The sequence below is a fragment of the Ailuropoda melanoleuca genome, chromosome 2 (genome assembly GCF_002007445.2).
Source record: "Ailuropoda melanoleuca isolate Jingjing chromosome 2, ASM200744v2, whole genome shotgun sequence".
In the NCBI taxonomy this organism is placed as follows: Eukaryota; Metazoa; Chordata; class Mammalia; order Carnivora; family Ursidae; genus Ailuropoda; species Ailuropoda melanoleuca.
The window spans coordinates 38890690-38905812 of NC_048219.1; the positions used below are offsets into that span (position 1 = coordinate 38890690).

Here is a 15123-nt window from a genome sequence, read left to right on the forward strand (position 1 = left end):
ATGTAGTATTTATTGTGTTCAGATTAATGGAGGTCATTATATCATTGTACTCAGCCCTGGAAATATTTCCAGATACAACATTAGTGAAAAATATGAACAATATGTAGATTATAATGCCATTTATGTTAAAAATGTGCATATGTGTAGTAGATATGAACTTAGTCTTATATTTACATTTCAAAATTCAGCTGCAGAAATAAAACCTTTGTAAGTTTTTTAATGCACTTTTTAATATTTTTAAAAATGTTTAATGAATCCCTTCTTATAGCCATGTATCTTTTTAGACATTGAATATCCAGTATTTGGGCAGTATCTGAAATACTTGGGAAAATTCTGGGTTCTACTTTTTATAAAGATGTTGTGAAAGAAGAAAATATTTAGAGTGAAAAGGGCATAGAAGGAGGAGGAGGGTGTGAAGGTGAAGGACCTGGTGAAGGGTGTGAAGGGCTGGGTGTGGGGAAGGGACAAGAGTGCAGATTTTTCAGATGTCAAAGAGCTGTGATGAGGGGCCCAAGGCAGAATTAAGGCATGTGACTAAATGCTATAAAAGAAGAGAAATCTAAACAAGGAAGGCCTATAACAGTTACAAGTATCCCATTATGGATAGAGCTGAGTTCCCACTGTGTTCCCTGCCAACTGGGATGATGATGATGATAATGTGAACAATAATGGTTACTATTTGTTATTTACCAAGTGTTTTTCACACATGATCTCATTTAATCTTCACAACAGTGGGATGAGGCTCAGAGAGGTTAGGTAAATTGCCTGAGGTTTTAGTGACCACTCCTGAATCCACAAAAGAAGGGATAGTCCAGTAAAACACTTTTTGCTCTCATCATTAAAATTTCTTAGCAAAATAATAGTTCTGCTTATTTGAGTCTCCAGCACAGAGTTTAACAACAGTAAATGTTCAGTGTACATTAGTTGAATGAGAAAGAATCATCATAAATGGGCATGAAACACAGTGTGATAGGAATAGGTACTGAAAAGAAAAGAAAAAAAAAAAAAGAATAGGCTTCAGAATAAAACACACGCAGAGTCCGTCATGGTTAGAGATCTTGAGATGAGCCCAATGCGCATGAAGCATGTTTCTGGAGTAGTGCTATCCAATAGAACTTTCTTCAATGACAGAAACATTCTGTAACTCTGCTGTCCAATACAGTAGCCACTAGCCACAGGTGGCTATTGAGCACTTGAAATATGGCTAGTTCAACAGAGAAACGGAATTTTAAGTTATTTAATTGTATTAATTAAATTTAAATAGTCACATATATCTAGTGGATACTTGATTGGACAGTGTAGCTCAAGAAGCTTTGATTTCCCTTGCATCTCTGCCCGTGCCTGCAAGACAGGTGCAAGCCTTGTCAACTGTGAGGAGGACACACAAGGGTACAGTTGTGCTGACAGATGCAGTCTGCTCACCCTGGACTCACCTGGGTGGTGTATCAGGCTCTTTGAGGGATCAGAGGCAGCATCAGCAAAACTTACTTCTCAGAGCAGCAGGAACTTTGATCACATTGGTAGGATGCCCAGGTGCCCCCAAGTAGATCAGCCTGAGGGCAGCTCCTTAGGGAAGAAGTCATGGCTGGAAGGCTGTGTGAGCTGCTAACGGATGGGACTGCCTCCCCAGTCACTCAGTTGTGATGACTCCCAAAGTTCACGGTCACCAAGTTCATGTGGAAAAAACAAAGACCAGGAAGGCTTATGGAATTTTAGGATACTTTAATGACCCTTTAGTGCATGCCATAGCTTCCCCAACCTGGTCCATAAAAGGAGTCCCAAATCCATATCCCTCCTACTTCACCTTGTGCCACCTTCCGCATCTCTCACCAAGCTTTAGGCATCCAGGTCTTCTCTGTTCCCACCTACAATGCACCAAGTCCCAGTAACCACTGTGATTAAGAGTACAAACTCTATGGCCAGATCGCTGGAGTTCAGAGTCTTCCTTTGCCACTCATTAGCAAGGAATTAACATTTCTGTGTCCCAGTTTCTTCGTTTGTAAAGTGAAAATAATAATCGTACTTACCTCATAAGGTTGCCAGAAGAATTAAATGCATGAATATGCAAAGTGTTTAGCTCACTACCTGACACATAAAATGATGCAGTGTTGGTTCTTAAGAGTAGTAACTGTCCCCTTCCTACGTTAGTGTTTGTTTCCTATACCTTGAATATTTTCCCCTGGGACAATTGGTCATTCTATGGGTTTCAAAGTTAAGGTCATTTTCTTAGGGAGACTTTACCTCTTGTTGAGTTTTAATTATCACTCCCCCCACCCCAATTATATATTCTAGCAGTGCTAGTATGCTGGGCTTTTCTTTCCCAGCACATGTTCTACTCACATGATTATCTGTTTGGGTGATGGATTGTTAAATGTCTTTCTCCTCTTTTGGACTACAAGGTCCTTCAGTAAAAGAACCATACTTGTTCAGTTGTTTAGAGTTGTGTCCAGAGGGCTAGTGCAGTATGTGTTCAAGGAAGTTGTTTAAAGAAAGGAAGAATTTATGGAGGCATGTCAGTATCATAGAAGGCAACCCAACATTTTAAGTCAAGCTCATAGAATAAGCTCTCTCAAATATTCATATTGTCAAGACCCTCCTCCACTTTGCAACACCTTTCACTCTATTCGCCTAGTTCAGTTTCTCTATCATCATCAACCCACAGGTGATAAGAAGCAGAGGTAGTTATTCATAAAAGAGGGAAACATTAACCACGAATGTATATCAGGGAAATTTGTTCTGAGGTTACATCAAATAATCTTACTTGTTTTTCTGTGGCCCCTTGGGAGATGTTGATATACAGCTCCAGCTCAACTTCCCTTGGAGTGTCCATCTGGCATCATGTTGCCAGGGACAGCCCTTGGAGTCCAATGTTTCTCTGTGTGCAGACTCTGTAGGTGCATTAATAAGGATTCTAACTGCTCTAACAAACATCTGCAGGTCTCAGTGGCTGGACATGGCAAAGGTGCTTCTTGCTCACATTGCAGGCCAATGTGATGGATGGAAAAGGGGAGTGATTGGTTTCATGCACTCATTCAGGAGTCCAGACTGCCTCCAAATGGCAGCTCTACCATCATTCAGGACTTCAAAGTCAGCTACTGGATCCTCTGACTCCAGCCAGCCTATGCTTGAAGGAAGAGAGCTTGAAGAGGTTTCAGAGGCCAGGCCTCAACGTGGTGGATATCATTTCTCCCCCATTCCCTTGGCCAGACTCATCACATGGCCACAATCAACTGCAAGTTAGGCTGGGAAAGTAGTTTACCTGCTTGCCCAGGAAGGAGCGAAGTGTGGGCGTTGGTGAGCACCAGCTATCTCTGTCACAAAAGTGATTTAATATAACAACAACACACAGCCAATAGAGTGGTGTTAAGAACTCCGATTTTAACTTTAACCAAACAAGGGGAGCATATACACATTTTAAGCTTCAAAAGCATACAGGCTTTTCCTGAGGGAACCACACCAAGATCCTAACTTGCAAAGGCACTCTTCAGCAGAAGAGGTGAGGATTGTAAACACACCGGATGAGGCTGCTATCCCATGAGAGGCAGCTGAGTCTTTAGTGAAGCCCACCTTATTCCCATTCACCTTTCACCACCCATTTTTAAAAACATATCTATTTGAGAGAGAGAAAGAGAGCAAGTGAGTGCCTGAGCAAGGTGAGGAGCAGACGGGGGAGGAGAGGGACAAGCAGGCTCTGTGCTGAGGGTGGGACTTGGCATGGGTCTCTGCACGGTGCTCAGCCCCACAACCCCGAGATCATGACCTGAGTGGAAGTCAAGATTCGGATGCTCAATCAACTCAGCCACCCAGGCACCCCTATCACCACCCATTTTAAAGCTGCCCTAACAAAGTCTTCTTTTTGCAATGGGCCCAACACTTGATACTATTTTTTTCTTTCTTATTATACAAGTTAAGATTCACCCAAAGAAAGCTTGAAAAAAAAAAAAGAAATAGACATGAAGAAAAAAATCATAATCACACAACTGGGTTGTCATTTTCAAAAAGGCTTCTGACAAGGAAATTGAAGAAAGAAGGGAGGAACCCCCAAATCACCCTCCCTCAGGCCCTGTCCACAATTCCCATGGCCCTGTCCTTTCTCTACCTTGAAAGCTTCCCAACTACAAGTCTATAGGTAATCACTCACCCCATACTTCATTTCGCATCCACTAAGGTATACATTCAAACTCTGAGCTATGGAGCAAAAATTTTCAGAAAGGTCCTTTGCCCTTTGATAGATTTTCCAGTCTCCACACAAAAGCTCTTCTCTAACAGAAAAGAGTTGAGTACAAAAACCTTTTGTTACAGCACATTTGTGTCACTCAAAAGAGGAAGGTGAGGATTAGCACAGTCTGAAACATGCTTTATGTCAGGCAAGTCTAGATGCTTTATAAAGGTGATTTCATATTTTATCTTCAAAGTAGCCCCCTGAGACAGATATTGTTTTCCCAATTTTACAGAACAGAAAACCAAGGCACAGAGAAGCTAGTAAGTCACCCAGGGTTACTCAGAGTGATCCGTTCTGTTCCTTTGATCACTCTTCTCCACTGCCCTTAAGTTCCAGACATGATGGAGAAGATAGGGAAGGAGGATTTCTGGAAAAGCTCCTTGGAAATGGGGGGTTTTCTGGACTAGGTTGGGCTGCATATTAAGTTATAGGTTAAAAACATTTCTTGATCATCTCTGGCAGAGGATGTTTCTTCTCCAAGGCATCACCTCAATTCTGGCTTCTGCCTGGTAAGCCCTGGCCCTGGATATGTGTAATGTCTGTCCTGCCCTTCCAGCCTTGAGTGGTAGTGACTTTGTACAGCTGCTACTCTCAGGACTACGTCATGCTCACCACTCTCCTATAGTAACATCCCTTTGTTCTGATGTAAAATTAAACCAGAATTAATATATCTTTATTGAGAACCACCTCCTTTCCAAGTCTGGTGCTGAGGGCAGAGAATCCCATGAATAATAAGCTGTGTGTCAGATGCAAAAATGGGGAGCTTAGTCTACGGAGGAAAGACAGATCTTCAAGCACATTTTTTCAATACAATACGGAAAGAGCCATGACAGAGCTATGCGTGAGGTCTTGTAGGTACACAAGATCAGGGTCAATTGGCCAAGCAAGAATAATGGCTGTCACACCTACGTCTCCTGTGACTTTTAGTCCATCTGTTCTCTGGAGGCCAATGAAAAATAAACCATTGTGTTTAGACTTTCAAGATCATTGATTCAATCCCTTCATTTTACAGAAAAGGATATGCAAGCCATGATTTCCTCAGTGTTTAATTTCCCTGCCCCATTTGTATCATCCTTCTATGCCCCAGAGAAAGAATAAGAATCTGTAGGATAAGAATCCCAACTATTCATTTCCTAGTTGTATAACTGTGTGGTTAGTTAAGCTTTCTCTGCCCCGGTTTCTTCGTTAATGAACACAATAGTAATCATTCCCGTCATTGGCCATTGACTCCATTTTACTCAAGAGGAAAAGTGATAGCCTAGTAGCAACCAGACTCTACCTGATTCCTCACCCCTGCCAGCTCCCAACCTCCTCTTCTCCAACAGCAGCCTTCCTTGCTCTCTCCACTCCATCCGCTATTGTCTCCTGCTGTTCCTCAAACCTACCAAACCCAGACCCAATGCAAGGCCTTTACTCCTCTGTTCCTTCTACCTGGAATGCTCTTCCTCAGGTACCTGCTTAGTTGACTTCTTTCTCTTCCTTCACGTCTTTGCTCAAACTTTCTCTCAATCAGGTCTACCGTGATTATCCTATTTAAAACTGCAACCTGGGGTGCCTGGTGGCTCAAGTCAGAATTTTGATTTCAGCTCAGGTCTTGATCTCAGGATCGTGAGTTCAGACCCCACTTTGGGCTCCATGCTGGGTGTGGTGCCTATTTAAAAAACAAACAAAAATCCCCCAAATTGCAACCTACTCCTGCTCCTCCTTCCTCGACCAACATTCCTAGTCCCCCCATCCTGATCTTTTTCTTTTACCCATACACTTATATCTTTGGTCAAACTTCAAAGCTTACTTACCTATTTTGCCTATTGTTTATTACCTGTCTCTCCCATCCCCCAATAGAATGTAAGCTCCATAGAACAGGAATCATCTGATTCATTCCTTATGAGTCCTAGGAGCATTGAATAGTATCTGACATACAGTAGGTGATTAGCTGATGCTTATAGAGTGCTATAAATAGATAAGCCACGTTTGTAAAGCCCTTAGCACTGTGCCCAGCATGGAATATTAACAAAAATAATAGCTCACACGTATTTATTGCTAGGTGCAGTTCTCAGTCTTTATATATAATGACTCGTTCAGTCCTCACAACAGACCTAGGAGGTGAGCCCTATTATCTCCATTTACAGATGAGAAAATGAGGTGCAGAGATGTTAATGCAACTTGCTAACATTACTCTTCAGTAAACTGTAGAGGCAGGACAGGGTGGCACCAGAGTCATTGCTTTTAATAGCCATGCCATACACCTCTCTCAACAGACATCATTTATATTTTTAGGTCAATTTAAAAATGAATCAGCATTTTTGAGGGGCTGAATTAGTACTCTAACAAGGCACATTATAGTAACATTCTATTGCATGAGGTAGGCACACAAACTCCACTCTGGACTTTCTACTTCTTTTCAATTTCCCACCTCACCACATCTTTGCGCCCGCCATTTGCCGTGACAAGTCTGCATCTTAGGCAATGGATTCAATCCACCCTCATCCAGGCACAGATTTTGCAGAAAGTGAAATCCAGAGGTTTTTTTCCCTTTAAAGTTCTGAGAGATTGAAAGTCAGTGCACCGTTTGTTAATAAAACACTTGCAAAGTAATTTATTAGATTATTATAGACAGAGTACATTCACACGTGCTTTCATGGAATCTCTACATTCCAGGATAATTGGAATTACCTTGTTGTGAACAGGGTAAAGCAAATATTATCCTCAATTTACAGATGAAGAAAGTGAGGCTCAGAGGAATGATGTGACTTTTTCAAGAGCACTAAAATGACAAGTAAACTAGATTCAGCCCAGGTCTTTGAGGCCAAGCCTGGTGCTCTTTTCATATTACTCAGTGGGAGACAAAAGCAGAAGATTTAGTTTGAGCACTGAAGGCGCTCAAAAAAGGTTTCTTATTGTTTTAATCTATGATATTATAGTTTTGCCCTTGAATGATTACCCCTATCTGTGCCCATTTCCCCATTTCATGGGCCTCTTGCAGAACCCCAATTTCCTGAGGGTAAGCTGATCGCTAATTAGGAGACCCTGGGCATTCACCTGCTGGTTGGGGTTATTCTTTGGCAGGTGGGGGCCCAGGCTAGCTTGTCCCTGAAGAGGACCTCAAATAATTCTGCCCTCCTTGTACAGGCCTGCCAGGTCCTCCCATTAAGAGGTAGAGCTTATGACTTCTCTCTAGAACAGTTGAGCCTGTGACTGATTTGACTAATAGGATGTGCAGGAAGCACTTTTTGGGAACATTTGTGCCGAGGCATCTGGGAACTTTTCTCACAAGTCTTTGTGAGAAGCCCAGCAGTTTCCGCTTCCTCCCTTTTGGAACTCAGCCGCTTGGACTTGTGAGGAAGTCCAAGCAACCATGTGGAGAAGAATTGAGGCTCTTGGCTGAGCACCCAGCTGACAGCCAGCACCACCTTGGTAGTTATGTGGGTGAGCCACCTGAGAAGCTGACCTTCAAGCCCTGAACAGCCCCAGATGACATCATGTGGAGCAGAAATGAGCTGTCGCCTTTGAGCTCTGCCCAAATGGCAAAATAAGTGATTTTTGTTGTTTTAAGCCATTAAGTTTTGGGGTGATTTGTTATGCAGCAAAAGATAATTGAAACTAATTTCTTAGAAGCACTGAAAACATTTCACACAAGCAGTTTCTCCTCCTCTTACACAAGGTCCCACTGCTGAAAATGTCATGGTTGGGATCCTTTATGTAGGTATCACTCCTTAAATCTTGACTATATCATAATGCTGTACACTTGGAGAACTTTAGATTGAAAAATAAGTTTAAGTGGAGACTTCCCTTAATTGTTTCCTACACTAATAATAGCACTGCCACTAGGGTAACGAGAAACACAACCATTAATTCTAATGGTTCCAAAGACAACCTGAGATGTCTTTAGGGTAGACAGTTTCATTTATATTCTGGAGCTTTCTGTAAGGGAGGATGGGCAACAAGACCTTTTTACTTCTTTCTCCATAGATACATACACACGCACATTTATTCATTGCAAAAAAAAAAAAGATGCCATTCTTTTAAAATCCATCATTGACTCTCTAAATGGACACAGTATTATAATAAACTGCCATTTATTTTGCCTGTTGGGTCCATCATGTAATAATAAAACATTGCAACCCTCTGAGGTAGGTGCTGTTTACTGTCTCCATCTTACAGAAGAGGAAACTGAGACTTAGGTAAGCTGGGCAAGTTGGTAAGTGGCAGAACTAGGATTCACACAGCTCTGCCTACCTGGAGAGCCTAAGTTCTTTCTACCAGCCCCTTCTCCCCTTCACACACACACACACACACACACACACACACACACACACGAGAATCTTGCATCCCATTGACTTTGAGGACTCATTTTCATATTTCTGGACTAAGCTCTGTAAACACAATGACAGGAATGGAATTCAAGGTTTCTTTCCTTTTTGTTATTTGTTTTGTTTTGTTTTTTTCCTATGCCCAGTGATCCAGATGTACAAATAAGTGGGCTTGTTTTACATTTTTGACATTTGAAAAAAAATTCCATGTTGCTAGTGCTTATGAATGTGCCTTAGGGCACTTGGGGGTTTCTACTCAGAAGATCTTTTTTCAGGCTGCATTCTTTTCCCATGGACCCCAGGGACTGTGGAGAAGGCTCCCCACTGGATCTGCCTGGAGCAAGCTGTGACTGTGGGAGCCAGAGGCTTTTGGACTGGTTTCAGCTCTGAGCTGGAGGAGTGCCATGAAATCACATGATGTTTGGACTAAAAGGGCAAGCCAAAGAATGTCTCTCTCATCCTGCCCTGGCCAGTGAAATCCAAGCAGTGAGCAAGTAGGCCCCTCCAAGTTGCTGCTTCAGTCCACTGGACATGCGAGGGCAATGGAAGAAAAAGACGAGTCTCTAAGCCAGCCCCGCTGGGGCTGCTATCACTTAGCAAAATTCCAAAACCAGTTAGTGAGAGACAGGACATACAGGGAAAGGTGGTGGCAGATCCCAGAAGGAGAGTTTTAGATCCTCTGGTTAGATCCCCTACACTAAAGAGAATGAGGGTGGTGGTGGTGATGAAATAGTAAGCTAGGAGGAGAAGGGACATAACCAATATTTTATAGACCATTTGGGTAACCAGGACTAGATTCCAGGTGTCCTAACCTCAAGGCCAGGTAGGAAGACCCAGGAGCAGAGGGCAACCCTAGTCTAGGGTATTAGTTGGTGGCACGTGGCCACTATTTCTGAGCAGTGTTATTAATTAGATCACTTGTTCTAGGGCCTATTTCTTCAGACTTTAGTCTGGTTGCCATGGAGAATAAAGGTTGGTAGAGAAGAAAAGTCAGCTTATTGCTGATAAGAGAGAGAGAGGATACTCTCAATTTCTACTCTCTTCCCAGTCTCTTCCACTTTCCTTCCTTATTTCATATCTTACGATTCTTCTGGATTAGAGAAAGAATAAAATAGGGCTCCCCTAAAATTAGAGTGTCATTTATCTAGACCACTAAGGGCCTCATACCAAACATTTAGCCTTCACTGACCGACCTGGGTCTCTGTGCTTCTGTCACCTTCGAAGTCCTCCCCAACACCTACCAGATGATCCTTGGCTTCCTATTGTGATCCAGGAGTCATGACATGGTTGAGTGTAGCCATGAAGGCATGGATCTATATTGAATCCTGGCCCAACTTTCTTTTAGATATTGGAACGAATGGTATCAAATTGTAGATATGTCACTTTTTAAAAATTAAACTTATTTAAAAATGACTATAGGTTTACATGCAGTTGTAAAAAATAAAACAGATCCCACAATCACTTTTACCCATTTTTACATAATGGGAACATTGTGTGAAACTATAGTCTAATATCAAAACCAGTATGTTGACATCAGTACAGTCAAGGTACAGAACAGTTCCATCACCACAGGGTTCTTTGTGTTGCTCTTTTATAGGCACAACTTTCCTCCTCTTTCCTGGCAACCTGTTCTCTATTTCTGTAACTTTGCCATTTCAAGGAAGTTATATAAATGCAATCATACAATATGAAACCTTTTGGGATTGGCTTTTTTTTAGTCAACACAATTCCGTGGAGATTTCTGTAGTTGCCTATATCAATAGTTTGTTACTTTCCATTGCTCAGTGTTATTTTGTGGTGTGGAGGTACCACAGCTTGTTCAATTAATCACCCATTAAAGGACATCTGGGTTGTTTTCATTTTTGGCCATTAGGAATAGAACTGTTATGAACATTCGTGTATACAGTTTTGTGTGAACATAAGTTTTCCTTATTTCTGGGATATTTACCCAAGAGTGCAATTCCTGGTCTTAGAGTAGTTGTTTGTTGAGTTTAATAAGAAACTGCTAACCTGTTTTCCAGAGTATCTGTACCATTTTGCATTCCTACTAGCAATGTATGACTGATCTAGTTTCTTCTTGTACATCCTTTCCAGCATTTGGTGTTGCCACCATATTTCATTTTAGCCTTCTGATAAGGTGTGTAGTGATATCTCATTGTGGTTTGAATCTGTATTTTCTTAATGGTTAATGATGCTGCATATCTTTTCATGTGCTTATTTGACATCTGTATATCCTCCTTAGTGAAATATCTGTTCATTTGTGTATTTTCTAACTAGATTTTTTAATGTTGAACTTTGAGAATTCTTTATTTATGATAAATACTAGTCCTTTGTTAGATATGTGGTTTGCAAGTAGTTTTGCCCAGTCTGTAGCCTGTCTTTTCATCCTCTTAACAGGGTCTTTCACAGCCCAAAAGTACTTAATTTTGATAAGGTTCAATTTACCAATTTTTACTCTTACAGATCATGGTTTTAGCAACATGTCTAAGATTGCATAGCTGTAGATCCTAGAAGATTTTATCCTATTTTTTTCTAAAACTTTTATAGTTTTATATTTTATACTTAAGTTTGCAATCTATTTGACTTGATTTTTGTATAAAGCATGAGGTTTAGGTTAAGGTTCATTTTTTGGCCAATGGACATCCAATTGTTCTCACATCACTTGCTGAAAAAGCTATCTTTCCTCCATTGGATTGCTTTCACACCATTGTCAGAAATCACTTGGGCACATTTATGTGGGTCTATTTCTGGGTTCTTTATTCTGTTTCATTGACCTATGTGTCTATCCCTCTGTCAACATCACACTGTTTTGATAACTATAGAGTAATATCAAGTAGAGTGATTCTTGCCACTTTATTTTCTTTTTCTATGGACTTAGAACTTACATTTTTTACCATTTTACTTGGGAATAAATTCCAAACTTATAGAAAGTTGCAAAAATAACAATAGTACTAAATATACCCATGTACTCATTATCCAGATTCACCAATTATTTACATTTTGCTGCATTTGCTTTATCACTTGCCCCACCCCAATGCTTTTATAAACCATTTAAAGCTAAGTTGAATGCATCATGGCCCTTTATTCCTTGATACCTTAATGTGTATTTCCTTAAAATAGGGTTATTTTCTTACATAACCACAGTACAAGCAGGGGTGGGGGACAGGCGGGCAGAGGGAGAAGCAGGCTCCCCACTGAGCAGGGAGCCTGATGGGGAATGGAGGGCCTCTATGGTGGCGGGGCAGGGGCAGGGGGGCGGGGTTGTGGCTGGACGCATGCTCTATCCCAGGACTCTGGAATCATGACCTGAGCTGAAGGCAGACGCTTAACTGACTGAGCCACCCAGGTGCCCCTCTTTAGCCTTCTTTAATCTAGAATATCACCACAGCCTTTCTTCATCTTTACGACATTGACACTTTTGAAGAATACTGAACCACCCCCCAGCCCCACTTTTAAAGTGCAGTCCTTACTTGGGGTTTATCTTAGATTTCCTTATGATTAGATTCAGGTTGTTGTGCATTTGTGGCTAAACTATTACAAAGCTGATGTGTCTTTCTGTAGTGTAACACGTCTGGAGGCACTCACATTTCATCTGCCTCCATTTTAATTTTGATCGCCAAGTGAAGCTCTTGTGTGATATTTGTTTGGGCCTTAAAAAATGGCAATTTCATGATCCCACTCAACATATAACCTTTATTAAGGTTTTATATGTATAACCTGCCCTCCCTGGTTCTTTTTTCACCTGTCAAGTGTGGATTAATAATTTCTCTCCCATGAGTATCATTGGGAGGGTTAAATAAGGTAATGTATGTACAATCTGACACATAGAAAGCACCCCATAAATACTGGCTACACTTATTGCAGCCAGCAAGCGTTAAGGGATCTTGGTTTGGATCTTCCGCTCAGACACTCCAAATTACAAGCAAAATCACGACAGAGACAACATGGTGGGGGCAGGGGCAGCCTCAGCTCTACCATTTCGGGTTCCTCAACGAGAAGACGGGAAAATGCATCCCACGCAACGGGTGGGTGCTGTGAGGTTTAATGGCACGTATGTAAAAGTGCCTGGACATAGACTGGGTTCTCAGAAAATCATTAGTGATTCATAAGCTGTTGTATGAGCAAGGTAGGAATATCTGTGAGACTTAACAATTTAAAAAATATATATAATGTGGGATCATTCTGAGGCAATAGCAAGGTATTAAAAAATATGGTTAGCCCAGAACTCGGGAACTGTCACCATCTAGCCCCTATGGGCAGATGACTTCACCTCTCGGAGCTTCAATTTTACCATTTGTAATTTGGGGCGCCTCCCCGGGGATTCCGGTGTTAATTACTGATGCTTAGCAGTACCTGGCGCTCCACCGCGGTCTTCTGAATGAAGGACGGGGACGGAAGCGTTCACCTGCACAGCTGCCTGGCGCTCCCGGGCTTCCTCGAGGGGCGCCTCACGGCAGCGTCCACGCCTCGGCCGCCCGCGCCCGCGCGCTAGGCGCGAACAGACGCCCCCCCGCCCCGCGCCAACCCCCGGCCCNGCGCGAGGCCACCCTCGGGCGGCGGCGGCGGCAGCGGGGGAGGGGCGCGGGCGCACAGATGGGAGCAACTGAGAAGGGCGGCAAGAAAAGCCGGAGGCTGTTTTCTTCTCTGCGGCCGTGGAAGGCGACCCGGCGGCTGTGGAGGACGCGCTCGGCTCCCAAGGCGGCGCAGGGTGAGTGTGGTCGCGGCCGGGGGACCTGTTACCGCGCGCGGCGGGCGCGGACCCGACTGCAGGGGGGCCGCGGTGGCTCCCGCATCCGGAGGCGGCATCTGGGGCCCACCTCTCGGCCCCGGGGACCTGAGGGCGGGGGCGGCGCGGCCTGGATGTCCAGCCTGGCCCGGGCGACCCTCCACCCTGACCCTCGGCCCCTGTGACAAGACCGGTCCCTCAAGCTCTCGCGCGGCTGCTCACCGAAGTACGGGGGCCGGTCTCCGTGGCACTGTCCCCTTTCTCCTAATACCCCTTGGCCCCTTAAGCATCTCTCGTTGGGCCAGGTGGTTGCAGCTTGTTTTCTGCAAAAGCCCCTGTCTGTACGTTTGACTCTGGACAGAAGGAATTCAGGCTGCCTCCGGGACACAGTCTACTCAGGTTTGCGTCCCGCCCAACACCTGGCCGGTTGCCTGCAATGCAGTAGCCATTGGGGGAATGAATCTGGACCCAAGTCTACCTTCAGGGTCTTCCCCATGTGGACCCATCCCCTTTCCAACCTGTCTGCGGTGATTCCCTGTTATCTCCTAAGGTCTAGTCACAATAAACTACTTCCCAAACACAGTACACCCTGTCCCTGTCATGGCCTTAACTCACGTTTATTCAATCACTGATTCACTCCATTCACTCCTTCCACAATTTGTATTGAGCTCTTCCCGTGTGCCAGGGCCTGGAGTGAACAAGATAGGCAAGGCCCAGCTCATGGCACTTCTTCTAGAGGGGGAAATAGACATTACACACATAAGATAGGTAAACATCCCTGTTACAGATTGTTGTGTGTGCTGGGAAGGAATCACAGTGTGCTGGGAGAGGAAAAAAGGCAGAAGCACCCTGGCTTACACCGCAGATGGACAGGGAAGACTTCTCTGAGGCAATGTGGTTTAAAGCAAGACCGGAAGACTGAGTAGGAGTTACTCCAGCATGGAGTCTGGGGAGGGCATTCCTGCCGGAGACAGAAACAAGTGGAAAATGTTCCCCGTGTGCCTGAGCTTAGCAAGGGGAAAGTGAGGGAGGCAGGGCCTGGATCAAGGTCCGGGTAGGACATGACGAGGGGGAGTTTGGATTTTATTTCTCAAGTGAGCTGGAAAGCTACTGAAGTGTTCTCAGCAAGGATGTGACATGATGTGCGAGCTCACTGCCTTGTGTGTATTTGCAATGGCCATGCCTTCGTCTCTTAGCTTACCCCTCCATCAGGGATGCACGAATGCCATTTCCTCTGTGAAGGCTTTCCTGGGGTTTCTGCCACCTGTAACCTCTTTTTCTGTAGGGCGTCTGTCACTGTTCATCTGGTATTATAGATTCCACGTGGGCAGGTTCTCATCTATTTCATCTTTGCATCCCCTACCAGGCTATGTCCAGGCTTGGTACTTTCTAGATACCTGTTTGCTAGAGAGAGAGCGAGAGCATGTGTGTGTGTGTGTGTGTGTGTGTGTGTATGTTTGTGTGTGTGTCCTGTCTTGTCCTTTCCATCTGTTTCTATCATCTGAGGATTCTTTTTCTGAGAAGCTGACATGCCTTGATTTCTAAAATGGCCGACCTGATCCGGGGCAGAAGCTACACTGCACCAGGGCCCTGTCACCGATATAGTCCTCACCGACCCCCCCAACCTCCACTGCAGGATTGTTTTGAATATTAAATGAATTGATGAGTTAAATGAGTTAATAATTGTAAAGTGCTGTCACATAGTAAACATTCTAAAACTAAATTTGACCAAAAGCAAGAATGATCTTTTAAATATTTATTTATTGAGTTAGAAACAAGCTTTTCTATTGTTGGTAGTTAGACGAAGGCTTGGTATTGTCATCTCACTGGCTTTCAAAGAATGTGTTATTACTTTTAGTCAATGA

The 15123-nt window shown here is 43.5% G+C and overlaps 1 protein-coding gene across 3 annotated transcripts in view; it reads left to right on the top strand.

Annotated features, from left to right (window-relative positions):
- The first annotated feature begins 13073 nt into the window (after window positions 1-13073).
- The window catches only part of DNAJC6 (DnaJ heat shock protein family (Hsp40) member C6), a 140749-nt gene continuing 138699 nt past the window's right edge, over window positions 13074-15123 (top strand). Inside the window, exon 1 of one of the 3 annotated variants that reach the window (XM_034653629.1) lies at window positions 13074-13240. In XM_034653629.1, the coding sequence (XP_034509520.1) occupies window positions 13126-13240 (115 nt within the window). In that variant the 5' untranslated portion in view covers window positions 13074-13125. The remainder of the gene's footprint in view (window positions 13241-15123) is intronic. The other 2 variants (XM_034653628.1, XM_034653631.1) reach the window with 2 other exon arrangements.